The sequence below is a fragment of the Anopheles darlingi genome, chromosome 2 (genome assembly GCF_943734745.1).
Source record: "Anopheles darlingi chromosome 2, idAnoDarlMG_H_01, whole genome shotgun sequence".
Classification (NCBI taxonomy): domain Eukaryota; kingdom Metazoa; phylum Arthropoda; class Insecta; order Diptera; family Culicidae; genus Anopheles; species Anopheles darlingi.
The window spans coordinates 57,472,997-57,485,796 of record NC_064874.1 but is presented as its reverse complement, the minus strand read 5'-3'; the positions used below and the strand labels follow the sequence as shown (position 1 = coordinate 57,485,796).

The following is a 12,800-nucleotide window of genomic DNA, read 5'->3' as shown; positions in this document are numbered from 1 at the left end:
AATGTGTCCGCTTTTTTCGTCGTTGAAACTCACGCAGATATTCCCCAATCATTTCGGAAGACCCTTCGAGGGTTATAATATTGTCTTGCTCAGTCGCCATGATGTGGACGAAAGAACTCGTTTGCTGTAGTTAATTTAAACGACGATGGATGTAGTTTAGTAACTTTTCTCCAATATAGGATAGCAAAATAATTTACAGCACAGCGCAAGATCAATCAGCCGGTATAGCCGTTGAGCAGGTAAACAGCGGGTTGTCAAAATCAAACCGAGATTCGTCAACCGTTTTTTCCCACTCAGGGCTAGTCCGCATCATACGCGACAAGAGCTGCGTCCAGACTATTTTTGATAATTCAGGTGGTAATTTATATTTTCTGCCCGCCTCACTCTCCGATTTCAGACTCATAATTTGGCGAAACCATATTAAACTAACCGTTCATCTGTTTCGAAAGTTGTTTGTTCGTTCGTCTTGAGAATACGTTGGTGCGTGTAAAATCTGCGCCAATTTTTCACCAGTCCGGACGCCGCTGTTTTTATCTCTCGTTTGTCAAAATCCAATCCTATTCTGGTCTTTGAAGTGCACCTCGAATAGATAAAAAAAAACCGTGGATTTTGCTCGTGATCTCGCGCAGACGACGTCTCTCAAAATCGGTCTCCCCCCGGTGGTTTTTTTCGCGGAACGAAACTTTGGCCAGCTGCTGTGCGCCTTCCTGTTCTGCCCGAATTTCCGGCTCCGCCAGGACCTTAAGCCGTATCCTTTCGCTTAACATCGGGACGCGTTACCTCGCGCTAAGCAACCGGAAGGATGTCCTTTATCGCCCGAAATGTGGCCCGAACGTTGGCCCAGGTAAGTGCGCGGTGTGAAGTGTGTTTTGAGCCTGTTTAGCAATGTTTATGTAACACCCGTTCTGAGTTAGTATGTCCTGAATTTCGCTTGGGAAACTAATGAACGATTTTTTGCCATTTGTAGGCTTCCTGTCGTGGTATCCACTCTTCGTCCGTGGCTCAAAATCCGGTAAGAAAGGGAAAGAGGAGCTGCGGGAGGATGTGCTGGTTGTTTATTACAATTTGTCCCCTTTAGAGGTCGGGCTCCAAGAAGGAAGGTCGCATCACCTGCACGCTAATTCCGGGAGATGGTGTTGGCCCGGAACTGGTCTACTCGGTGCAGGAGGTTTTCAAGGCTGCCGATGTGCCGGTCGACTTTGAACCATTTTTCCTATCGGAGGTGAATCCCACGTTAAGCGCCCCGCTCGAGAATGTCGTGCAGTCCATCAATAAGAACAAGGTGTGCCTCAAGGGTATCCTGGCAACGCCTGACTACAGCCACACCGGCGAACTAGAAACGCTGAACATGAAGCTGCGTAACGAGCTCGATTTGTATGCCAACGTCGTCCACGTTGTCAGCCTGGAGGGAGTTAATACGCGCCACAAGGGCATCGATACGGTGGTGATTCGAGAGCAGACCGAGGGTGAGTTCTCGGCTCTCGAACACGAAACCGTTCCGGGGGTGATTGAGTGCTTGAAGATCATTACGGGCCAGAAGTCGGCTCGTATCGCCAAGTTTGCCTTCGATTACGCCACGAAGCACAACCGCAAGAAGGTTACCTGCGTACACAAGGCCAACATTATGAAGCTGGGCGATGGATTGTTCCTGAGGAAGTGCGAAGAAGTGAGTTTGGGTATTTACTAAGAATCGTTGGAAGAATCTTATCTCTGGAAAATCGATTCCCTTGTTTGCAGATCGCCAAATTGTATCCCAGAATCCAGTTCGAGAAGATGATTGTCGATAATACGACCATGCAATTGGTCAGCAATCCCAACCAGTTCGATGTGATGGTTGCTCCCAATCTGTACGGTAACATCATCGATAATCTGTGCTCCGGTTTGGTTGGTGGTGCTGGAGTTGTCGCCGGTGCATCCTACTCTGCCGAGCATGCCGTGTTCGAGCCGGTAAGTCAACCGGAATGTTTTTTGAAAGTAAACACGCTTCAATCACCTGGATAACCTGCAGGGTGCGCGTCACACGTTCGCTGAAGGTGTGGGCAAGAACATTGCCAACCCGACGGCCATGCTGTTGTGCTCGTCGAAGATGCTGCGTCACGTGAACTTGCTGCCGTACAGTCAGATGATTTTCCAGGCCGTGCAGAACGTGCTGCGTGCTGGAAAGGTACGCACTAAGGATCTTGGTGGTCAGAACACGACCAACGAGTTCACGCAAGCCGTTATCCACAACCTGCGATAAATGAATTGCCGATGAGCGCGAGATATCCGGGGAACGAACACACCACCAACACGTTGACGAAGATGCTAGAATGCATGGAATTATTTCTGCCGGCGACCCAGCTGCCCAAACAGCGCGTTCCTTCGTTCTCTCAGGATAACGTAGCTTTCTAGGTATCAAATTAAATTTCTTACTTGCGAAACGTTGCGGTATCACAATAGTACTTTCCTTATTGCTCTGTAGTTTCTTTGCATCCTATAGCAGAATTCTTTAATTTATTCTATTTTCTCTTCTACGCTCCCCTTGAATGAATGCAAACCCGTGGATAGTGTTTATTTAGACGGAATATGTTTTTAAAACGACCCGCCCTTAATTACTCTATTTATTGAACCAACCAAAGGAGACGGAAAAAGAGACAGAAAACGGTCGATAGATTGTATGATGCCATCAAACATAAAAGCCAGGGTTCGAGTATTAGGTTCATTTAAAACAAAACCAAATAGATTGCTTCAACAACAAGCGACAAAACAAAAGGGCGTCACAGTGTCTGTGTTTTAGGGAAAAAACGACTAAAGTCTTCGAATAATCTTCAGAGAAAAGACACAAAATATCGCAATAAAATCCATAATGCCATGGTTAATTTGGTTAACGTCCTCTTCACAATCACTGCCACATGCCGCTGGCCGTTTCCCGTATCCGTACTGGACGACAATAAACAAGTTAGTCTGGCTTTGCCAAAGCAACCGAGATAAACTGAATAACTCACTTTCGCGCAGGTATCCTTAGTCCAGCCTACTTCTTCGACAGTTTCTTCGGTTTCGCCAGTTCCAATACCCGATCGCTCGGTTTCGCTTTTAGCGCGTTCGGTTCGACAGTAAAGGGAGTATCCCGATATTCGTTGTTCACCTTAGTGTAGCGCTTCGGAGTAGCCAATTCTAAGACGCGTGCACTGGCCTGAGCCTTGAGTACATTCTCGGGAATGCTAGTATCCTCCGTCTCTATCCCCCTAGCCCTACGGCGCCGTGCAATCGGTTCGGCTAGCTTCATCACATGCTCCGATGGAGTTGCTTTTAGAGCAGCCGGTTTAACGGCAGGCATTTTGGGTTCTTTCCCAGTCACCTTCTTCCGACTATACTTCGGAATAGACAGACTTTCGACTCGATCTAGCAGTTCGGCGAGCGGCTTCCGTTTGCTCTGTGGACTCGTTAAGACGGGCGGTTCCTTGTGGCGCGCATTCCGGTCTAACCATTCCTGATGCCGTTGCCAATCTTCCATCGTCATAATCTTGGCAGCCGGCTGCTCTGGAAGCTCAACACTGGCTAGCTGCGAGTAGATAGTCAGCACACTCTTTTTGATCCAGTTATTAAGTTGCTTCTCCTGTTCCTCAGACAAAAGACGGCGGTAATGCTGCCGAACCACTAGCAGGCTTCGCACGCGTGGTAGCGCCAATTGTTGGATGCGCCGGGATGCGTAGGGTTCCTGATACGAACGGACTATTTCAGTTTCCTGTCGTCGCACCAACACCGGCCGGTGATGAAACTTCTGTCGCACCCGACGAGGGCACGCTAGGTACCGGATTCGACGAGAGGTTTTGTACCGCTTCCTTCTCCTTAGAACGACGTCCTCAGCGTTCTCGTGACAATGGTCTCCGACCGGACAGTGGCAGGGTGTGTATAGGAAATTTGGTGTGGGCTTTGGACCTGTTCCGGGGTAGTTTGCATCAACAGCGAAGCAAAAGTCGGCCATTGTAGATCCTTTCTTTTACTTACAACTTTGCACCAATGCACAAGCGCACCTGAAAATGGAATGCCTACTTTTGACGATAGTTGCTTTGTTTTATTAATAAAAATTTGAAATTTTTGTTCAAATTATTTCACGTCGTTCCGTTGCTATGCATCAAGGATTGCCGCTACAAATACTTTTATTTCCCTGAGAGTTTATCATTATTTTCACTTCATTTGCTCCATATAACGTTCATATAAGTCCTTTTAAAAATGAAAGCTAGAAATGATAAAGAACTTCTTCCAAGTTTTACGTAGAAATAGAGGTAAATGATAATGGTTTATTTAAAAAAAATGCGATACATACGAACAGAAAAAAACAAATCAAATTGATCTACTTTGTAACATAGTTCTCTTAAGCAATAGGAAGTGACCAGCGGCTGCGCAAGAAAACCTAAACCATACAGTCGAGCACCGGCAACTTTGCTAACATTTGCGATGATCCAGAAAATCGGAACACCAGAGACAGGAAGAAACGCTCTCCTCCTTTCCAAGTCTTAATCTAAGGTCCGTATTATGTAGCTAAAGAGGGATTGCTAGGTTATGGTGTGGATGATACGCGTCGTAAATGATATATCTGTGCCCGAATTCCCTTTTTACTTGCTCGGGTAAAACTTCTTGGACGCATCGCGACCCATATCCTGCAGCGTCTGAGCCGGAACGAACGGAGCACCATACAGGTCGGCATACGAGCGCATCTTGTCTACCAGCTTACCGGCACCATACTGGTCCACCCAGCGGAACGGTCCACCGGTGAATGGCGGGAATCCGAGTCCGAAAACGGCACCCACATCACCCTCCAGCGGGCTGTCCAATATCTTTTCCTCCAGACACAGCACCGCTTCATTGACAAAGCGCGAAACCATGCGTAGCTGCATGTCCTCGACGGAGTTAGCTCCGCGGGATTGAAGAGCGTACTTTTGCTTCAAGATCGCTAGGGCTCCTTGGTTCACCTCACGGTTCTTGCTCTTGCCACTGCCGTACACGAACACACCCTTGCCCGATTTGCGTCCCATATAGCCGGCCTTCACCAGATCGTCCATGACGCCCAGATTGCCACCGCTAAAGCGATCACCAAACGCCTTGGCCAGATCGACCGCAATATGCGCTCCAACATCGATACCGACCTCATCGGCCAGAGTGGCGGCACCGACCGGGAAGCCGAACGATTTGGTCATTTTGTCAAGATCCTTCGGATCGACTCCCTCCTGCAACAGTCTGTGTGGTGGAAGTATCGGAAAAGAGGTGCGTTAGGCTGTGCGATGAATCCTCTGCTATCTGCCGCCACCTTACCTGATTGCCTCCGAGAGCATGGTCGAGAGGATGCGCGTCGTGTAGAAGCCGGGACCATCGCCGACGGTGATCACAACCTTGCCCTGACGTAGGCCAACTTCCACGGCGGCAGCGGCAGTCTCCTTCGATGTGCCCGGATGCGTAATGATCTCCAGGAGCTGCATCTTGTCCACAGGCGAGAAGTAGTGCATACCGACCACATTCTCTGGGCGCGAGCTACCGGCCGCAATCTTCGTGATAGGAATGGCCGACGTGTTCGTGGCGATGATGCAGTGCTTCGGGACGACCTGCTCCAGCTCCTTGATGACACGATGCTTGATGTCAATGTTCTCGAACACGGCCTCAATCACGATGTCGGTGTTCTTGAACGGTTCGTAGCTTAGGGTGGAGGTCAGGTTGGACAGAATCTGATCGCGTTCGATTGCGCTGATACGCTTGCGCTTGATGGCATTCTGTAGACCACCCTGGATTTGACCGACACCTCGACCCAGTCCAGCCTCGGTGGTGTCCTTCATTATCACTTGATAGCCCTTATCGATGCTGACCTGCACGATACCGGCTCCCATTAGGCCGGCTCCGAGAACTCCAACCTATGATGAGCAACAAAAGCGCACGAATAAGATAATCTGCCCACAACGGTCCAGTGTGGGCATTGCTTACCGTCTTCGGTGGATTTGCGGGCCTGCCAAAACGGTTCTTCTTACACTCGGTCTGTCCACGGAACAGTCCAATGAGTCCCTTCGACTGTGGGGTCTGAGATAGTTCGCCGAAACCCTTACGTTCCGCTTCGTATCCGGCCTCCTGTCCCTTGTCGACACCAACACGGATCACGTCCAGGATCTGTCAATGCAAGAGTCGCGGATCGCCAGGTGAGAAAACGCAAAGCGGACTGGAGTAGAGGAGTCTGGAAAGGGTCTTACCTTGAGTGGTGCCGGATAGAGGCCACCGGATAGCTTCATCACCTGCTCGCGGGCCTTCGCAAACACCTTTTCTTTGACCCATTCGATGCCGAACGCAAACTCGGTCACCTTATTGACGAGGCCCGTCTTCTGGCGGCTCACCTTCAGTTTCTCCGAGGCCAAATCCTTCGCCACCTGTATGGCCACCTGCTCCAGGTACTCGAGGGTGTTCTGTTCGGCTGGCTTCAGTCCGGGACCGAGTGGGTTCACCAACAGATCGACAATGCCCAGCTTCTTCGCCTTATCCGCTTTAACCGACTTACCGGTCAGTGCCAGATCGAGGGCCGTCGGGATGGAGGTGAGCTTCGGCAATCGCTGAGTACCACCGGCACCAGGCAACAGTCCTAGCATTACCTCCGGCAGTCCAACGACCGTTTTCTTATCCTTTAACGCCACACGATACTGACAAGCGAGCGCCAGTTCCAGCCCACCGCCGAGACACACGCCATTGATGGCGGCCACAATCGGTTTGCGGGATTTCTCCAACTTGCTGAACTGGATCTGGCCTTCGTGCGAAACTCGAGTCGCCTCTTCGACCGATTTGCACTTCTCCAGCATCGTTATATCGGCACCGGCCACGAAACAGCCCGGTTTACCGGAGATCAGCACGGCCGAGCTGACGGACGGATTGGTTTCGACCTCACGGATCACGGCATCAAACTCGGCCTGGACTTCCTCGTTCAGTGAGTTCACCTTCACTCCCGGCGAGTCCAGTGTGATGACCAGCACATTGTCGACGAGCCGGGTGCGGATGTGTTTACTAGTGGCCGGTGCGGCCGTCGCCAGCAGTCGCGCCGTCATTTGCGATTGGTGCGCTGCAAATAGCACGAAACAGGATGATTAGTTCAGGCTGGAATATCGGTCATGCGGGATCCGTGCTGCTAGGGAAGACCAGGAAGACGTTCGAGATCATTATCTGTTGTTCCGGGATGAGGGAACGGGAAGGGTGTGAGGGGAAAAGGGAAGATTTGATTTCATAACGACCTGTCCTTCCCTCGTTGTTGGTTGGTTATCAGCCTGTCGATGTCGGCATCCACAATCATGTCTCTTTTCTGCTGCCCCTCGGACCAACACCAGCAACAACGTTGCATCACTGTATGCGTATCGAGCGAGTCATGTTTACGTGCCAGCCCAACCCGCTTTTCACCATCACCCACTACGCGGGCCAAAGTCCATCCGCGCGGCGATCCGCCAAGATTAGCGTGAATCTCGAATCCCCCCGGTCGGCCCGGCGCCGATAAAACCCGGACTTCGGGCTCAGGCAATAGCAGTGGCCGGTTGTGAAAAAGACGAGAATCGGCTTATGCTTACCCCTCAGCTGAAGCGCCCGTCCAAAGGTCACGTTTCGTTGCAGCGCGGCACCGATCAGTCTTACGCTGGCCATCTTTTACGAGTTGCGGCTGCTTTCTCCTGATTCTCGAATCACCTGCGGACCACCAGCCGATGATGAGTTTGAACTTGCCGGTTTAATGGGGATTGGGAGCTACTTACAATGATGGTCCGGAAACGGAACTCAAACGAACATAAATAAAAAAAATATTCACTAGCGCTCCGCCGTCGTCGTCGTCGCTGATTCTCCGTGGCTTTTAGAAAAAAGAAGAAGAAGCGAGGAACAACGGGATTTATAGAAAACCATCCTCTTAAGCCTCGTTTACACCAAGGTGTTTTAAATAGAAAGGTGGCGTCGAAGAAGATTTTTTTTAGGGCGATTCTACATTGGTCAAAAACTTTTGATGCCAAGTCAAAATTTGACTTGGCGTCAAAAGGTCCATACATAAAAAAAAATGGTGTATGTAGGACACCTTTCTACGCCAAATCAAAAGAGCTACTTTGGCGCTCAGTTTTGATACAGTGAAACAAAAAAACATAACTTTAAACACATGCGCCTACAGCTTTTTTTAAAAAAAAAATGCTTTATGCTGATCGATAGACACATAATGCTGCACTTTAGTGTAGTCGTCTCGTAGATGTAAACAAACCGGCAGCGCCCTCTGTAGCCGATCGCGGGCGTCACCCTTTTGGCCATTTGTCAAAAAATTTTTCCATTTTTGTGGAAAAATGTAGCTCTTTTGTTTTGACTTGGCATCAAAAGTTTTTGACCAATGTAGAATCACCCTAACGTTTACTTCTGGACCCGGACCTGAAACTGCGTCCAAACGAGCAACAAAGTTATCGCGATAACTTTCTCGCCCTACTGTTTACATACGATTTGACAGCTCCAAAAGAAGTTCTCGCTCGTTCTCGCTTGCTCGCTCGCTACACGTGCATTTCAGTTATCGCGATAACTTCTCGACGGATTTGTATGGGATGACGTTTAATTTAGAAGTTCTCGTCGAGAAGTTCTCCAACATTCGTCATCGTCTGGACGGAGTTTGACTGTCAAACTCCGTCCAGACGAGCAACAAAGTTATCGCGATAACTTTTGCTCAATTTGAGCAAAAGTTATCGCGATAACTTTCTCGCCCTACTGTTTACATACGATTTGACAGCTCCTAAAACTGCGTCTAAACGAGCAACAAAGTTATCGCGATAACTTTTGCTCAATTTGAGCAAAAGTTATCGCGATAACTTTCTCGCCCTACTGTTTACATACGATTTGACAGCTCCAAAAGAAGTTCTCGCTGGTTCTCCCTTGCTCGCTTGCTAGACGTGCATTGCAGTTATCGCGATAACTTCTCGCCGGATTTGTATGGGATGACGTTTGTTTGCGAAGTTCTCGTCGAGAAATTCTCCAACATTCGTCATCGTCTGGACGGAGTTTAAGGGGGTTTTCACTCGTTCTCGCTTGCTCGCTGTCTACACGTGCATTCCAGTTATCGCGATAACTTCTCGGCGGATTTGTATGGGATGACGTTTGTTTGCGAAGTTCTCGTCGAGAAATTCTCCAACATTCGTCATCGTCTGGACGGAGTTTCAAACTCTGAAGTTTTTTCTAAAATCCGACCGGGGTTTTGTTCTACTAGAAGCCACCTCTTTATCTAACACCTTGGGTCCAGCCACTCGAGAACTGCAAATTTCAAACAAATAACGGCAGCCTTGACAGGAAAATTCTGGAAACATCTCTAGTGCCCAACAAAAATCGAAAGAAATCGCAAGGATCGCAGAATTTGTAGTTCTTTTTGTTTCGTGGTGCAGCGATACGTCGACAGAATATGGATTTAATCAATTCCCTGCCCGAAGAGGTAAGCCAGAAATAATATGCTTAATTCAAAACGATCAATTCTTTCATTTTCCTTGTTGTCCTCGATACAGGTGCTGTGCATGATATTCGATCGCCTGGATCTGGAAAGCGTAAAGAACGCATCTCTTGCTTGCCAGAGATGGAACGGCATCATCTTCTTGAGCCCATACATCAAAAGGTTCAGCTTGAAAATTTATATCACCTATAATCGTTGTGTTCCGGAACAACCAGGGATGCCGATTCCATGTACTGTTGAGATGCAGACGAATCAGTTGATCAAAATAATGAGAAAGTCCAATCGCTGCTACCGAAAGCTAAACTGCCTGTATTTGCCTGATGATGGGAATGATGATACATCTCGACGTTTATGGGCGGCTATTCATCCGAAGGTTACGATGCATCTCAACTCGATGCATATTGTAGGTAGCATGACTTCGACGGCGTTTTCATTGATAACTGAGGCGATTCCGTCCATATTGGGGATCCGTTGGCTGAAACTATTCGACATTAGCGAACGTAGAAATGATCAGGATATAATACCAACTCTGCAAAGCAGTTCTGTAATGCATCTGGAGCTACTATCGATTGTCAAATGTCGGTTGCACATGCCGCAATTAGAAAGGTTCAAAGGTCCACTGTCGGGACTTTATCCTCTGCATGATAGCCCCGGATCTTTTAGACTTTCTAATCTGAAGCATCTAATTGTGACTTTGAAACAAGAGTGCGTGCGGATAATAACAGCTGATCCATCAATTTTTCGTCGAATGACGCGCTTGAAATTTTTGAAGTTAGAAGGAACATTCGTTTGTCTACCAAGAGCAATTTTGCTCAATGTATGTGATGCATGTACAACGTTATCCGAATTGTTTATTGATGGATTCAATCTATCCCATGAAAGTGATTTACAAAATCTCTCAAAGCTTATCAATCTTCGCATCCTTGCAATTCGGCCCGCCCCACTAGGAACGGAAGCGATTGATTTATCGAAATTAAACCAACTAGAAACTCTATACCTCATAAATATCTCGAATGTTGCGAAACTTCCCATGTCAATTAGAGCGCTTAAAATTTATGTTGATATCGAATCTGGAGTAACGAATATTCACAAATATCTAAGTACCAGTCCGCAGTTAAAGGAACTGAATGTAATTATTTATAGCTTGAACTACTTTAACTTAAAGCGTAAAGTAACCAATGAAATATTGGAGGCATTGCCATTTGTAAAATATTTAGAAGTACTCATGATCGATGGCGGATTTTTTACAGAATCGAATTTTCGGCATATAAGCGCTCCGTTGGATCATTTGCGTAAACTAGTGTTTAAGAACTCTATCGTAGATTTGAATCGTTCTTTTCTTAATATTTTTTCCCAAATTTGAAAGACCTTAAGTTTATAAACTGCAATTCAGACTAACTGGTTATTCAGACTAAAAGAAGTCCTCTTTTTCCTTATGTTAACACTAGAACTACATACACTATAACGAAAATAAGAATGTTTCGGTTATGATATCCCAAATGGAAATGAAGTATATAGAAATAAAAGAAAGAAAAAAGTCACAGAACTAATCCTAGCAAAATACGTTGCGAACGTTTAATTTTTATTTTTCAATCCATCCATCCATTCAATTCCAATTCAATCCAGCTGGAATATTAATGTACGAATCTGAGCAAAGCGCTTAAGAAACTGTGGGACTCTCAGCCATTAAACCATTAGGTTGTTTTTACATTACGCCAAAGAAATTCAACAGTGCCCGCGTAGTCTGGGCATCTACGGTGCATTCGGTACACACTGCAGATACTCTCGGGTGTATCAATGTCCTGAAAGGAACAGTGTAAGACAAAGGTTGATATTAGCTTATTGTTTGCAAGACAGCCATCTTTCGAAATGGGAAATCAATCGATACGTGCAACGGCCGTATGACCTGCCTCGAACGAATGCACGCTGTTTCACGACCAACGTATCCATCCCTTTCCCTGTCTATTGCTGTATACTTAAGGACGCCAAACGGTTAGAAAGGCACCTGTAACCCTAATCTCATTAAGCCGGTGGACGCTGTTTAGCTCTATTAGATTCCACTTTATCGAAAGTGGTTTTTCCAAGCATGACCCAACATGGTACAGTACCGAGGTGACTACTCTGGTTAGCAGCCATTCGCCTCATCGAACATCACGTTCCAGAGGCCCTAGAACGGATCCTTGGAGTACGCCAGCTGTAAGCTGAATTTGCTATGATCCTAGCTCCTCAGGTTGCAGCAGTGGTATCCTCATTCCGTGCAAAGCCCAGGAAATAATTGACCTATTCTAGTAAGAGGGTCTCTCTTGGCCTTTTGGCTTAGAATCGGCAGGCAGGGTTCTTATAAAATGTCCTGTCCGCAGAGTGGCACAAAAACTACTCCCTTTAGAAGCGAGTTTCTATATTTTACCACTTAACTTTATTTGCATCTATGCAAACGACAATGATATGGTTTACGGAGTGGCAATGTGTAGAAAGTATAAAGTTGTAGTTTGAACATAGTATTTTAGTATAAATGGTATCTTTTAATGTTCTTCATAAAATTCAATCCAATTTTTGTACAAGATTTTATTTCTTTTCAAGTTTTTCCAGTTTTGACTTCCTTGTAGCAGGATTTTCTGAACTGTTATTATAAAATAGAAGCTTTTCTATTCATAGTCACAAACAACATTGGAACAAATTGTGAAGTATAAAAATGTCTTTTAATATAAATGTAGTTTTGATGGATACACCGGGGTCAATGAACCGTTGTATATTAAAACCATGAACAACATAATTAGCACACGCAGGGGAAACTCAACCAATTCTTAATTAGATCAAAAGGTTACAAGTTGCCCCACTCAGTCCATCTCGACTCTGGTCTAGCGGGGTGCAGTGTAGTACTCGCTTCCTGTCTAAACTCACCACCGCCACCACCTAGCGGATTACAAACCGGCCCCCGGACCAAGGCCGAGTAATGGTGTGGCAAAGTAAATACAAATATTTGCGCAACAAATTCAAATCGATGCTTAACACAAGCTGAGCAAACAGCAGCAGATTCCCTGCCACGCACGACCGAGAACTGAGGCCACCGCGGAATCCTGGGACAACGATGAGATGACACAACGGCGAGGCTGCTTCCGGATGATGGGGTGGTACTGAAACAATCGAAACCAAGCCACGGTATGAGGATAGAAGGTGGTTCATCGTAGGACGCAATCGAAACACGACACCTAATCAAGTGTTGCTCGGGCGTGCCACGGGACCGACGTCGCCGGTCTTTGTGTTCGGACAGTTTTTGACGGTTTATTATGGGTTCAATTCCGTTTGCGTTAAAAGGGGATGGAACGTGAGGAAGAGGGTGCCAATCATATCC

The 12,800-nt window shown here is 47.0% G+C and overlaps 4 protein-coding genes across 4 annotated transcripts in view; 1 reads left to right on the top strand and 3 right to left on the bottom strand.

Moving 5' to 3' along the window:
• Positions 1-230, bottom strand: part of LOC125948732 (mitotic spindle assembly checkpoint protein MAD2A-like) — a 1,047-nt gene extending 817 nt beyond the window's left edge. Inside the window, exon 1 of the mRNA XM_049675072.1 lies at positions 34-230. Coding sequence (XP_049531029.1) covers positions 34-100 — 67 coding nt within the window. The 5' untranslated portion in view covers positions 101-230. The remainder of the gene's footprint in view (positions 1-33) is intronic.
• A 387-nt stretch (positions 231-617) lies between these two features.
• On the top strand, positions 618-2,973 carry LOC125948712 (isocitrate dehydrogenase [NAD] subunit beta, mitochondrial). Its single transcript, XM_049675041.1, has 5 exons — positions 618-844; positions 968-1,012; positions 1,079-1,666; positions 1,738-1,947; positions 2,009-2,973. Exons 1-5 carry the CDS (start codon positions 803-805, stop codon positions 2,237-2,239), a joined length of 1,116 nt encoding a protein of 371 aa, XP_049530998.1. The 5' UTR covers positions 618-802; the 3' UTR covers positions 2,240-2,973.
• LOC125948718 (uncharacterized) lies at positions 2,908-4,114 on the bottom strand. Its single transcript, XM_049675055.1, has one exon. The coding sequence runs from the start codon at positions 3,962-3,964 to the stop codon at positions 3,011-3,013; it is 954 nt and encodes a 317-aa protein (XP_049531012.1). The 5' UTR covers positions 3,965-4,114; the 3' UTR covers positions 2,908-3,010.
• A 146-nt stretch (positions 4,115-4,260) lies between these two features.
• LOC125948689 (trifunctional enzyme subunit alpha, mitochondrial) lies at positions 4,261-7,876 on the bottom strand. The gene is made up of 6 exons (XM_049674992.1): positions 7,743-7,876; positions 7,563-7,677; positions 6,213-7,066; positions 5,953-6,132; positions 5,293-5,882; positions 4,261-5,217 (listed from the first exon to the last, which is right to left on the bottom strand). Exons 2-6 carry the CDS (start codon positions 7,633-7,635, stop codon positions 4,596-4,598), a joined length of 2,319 nt encoding a protein of 772 aa, XP_049530949.1. The 5' UTR covers positions 7,636-7,677; positions 7,743-7,876; the 3' UTR covers positions 4,261-4,595.
• Positions 7,877-12,800: the final 4,924 nt, after the last annotated feature.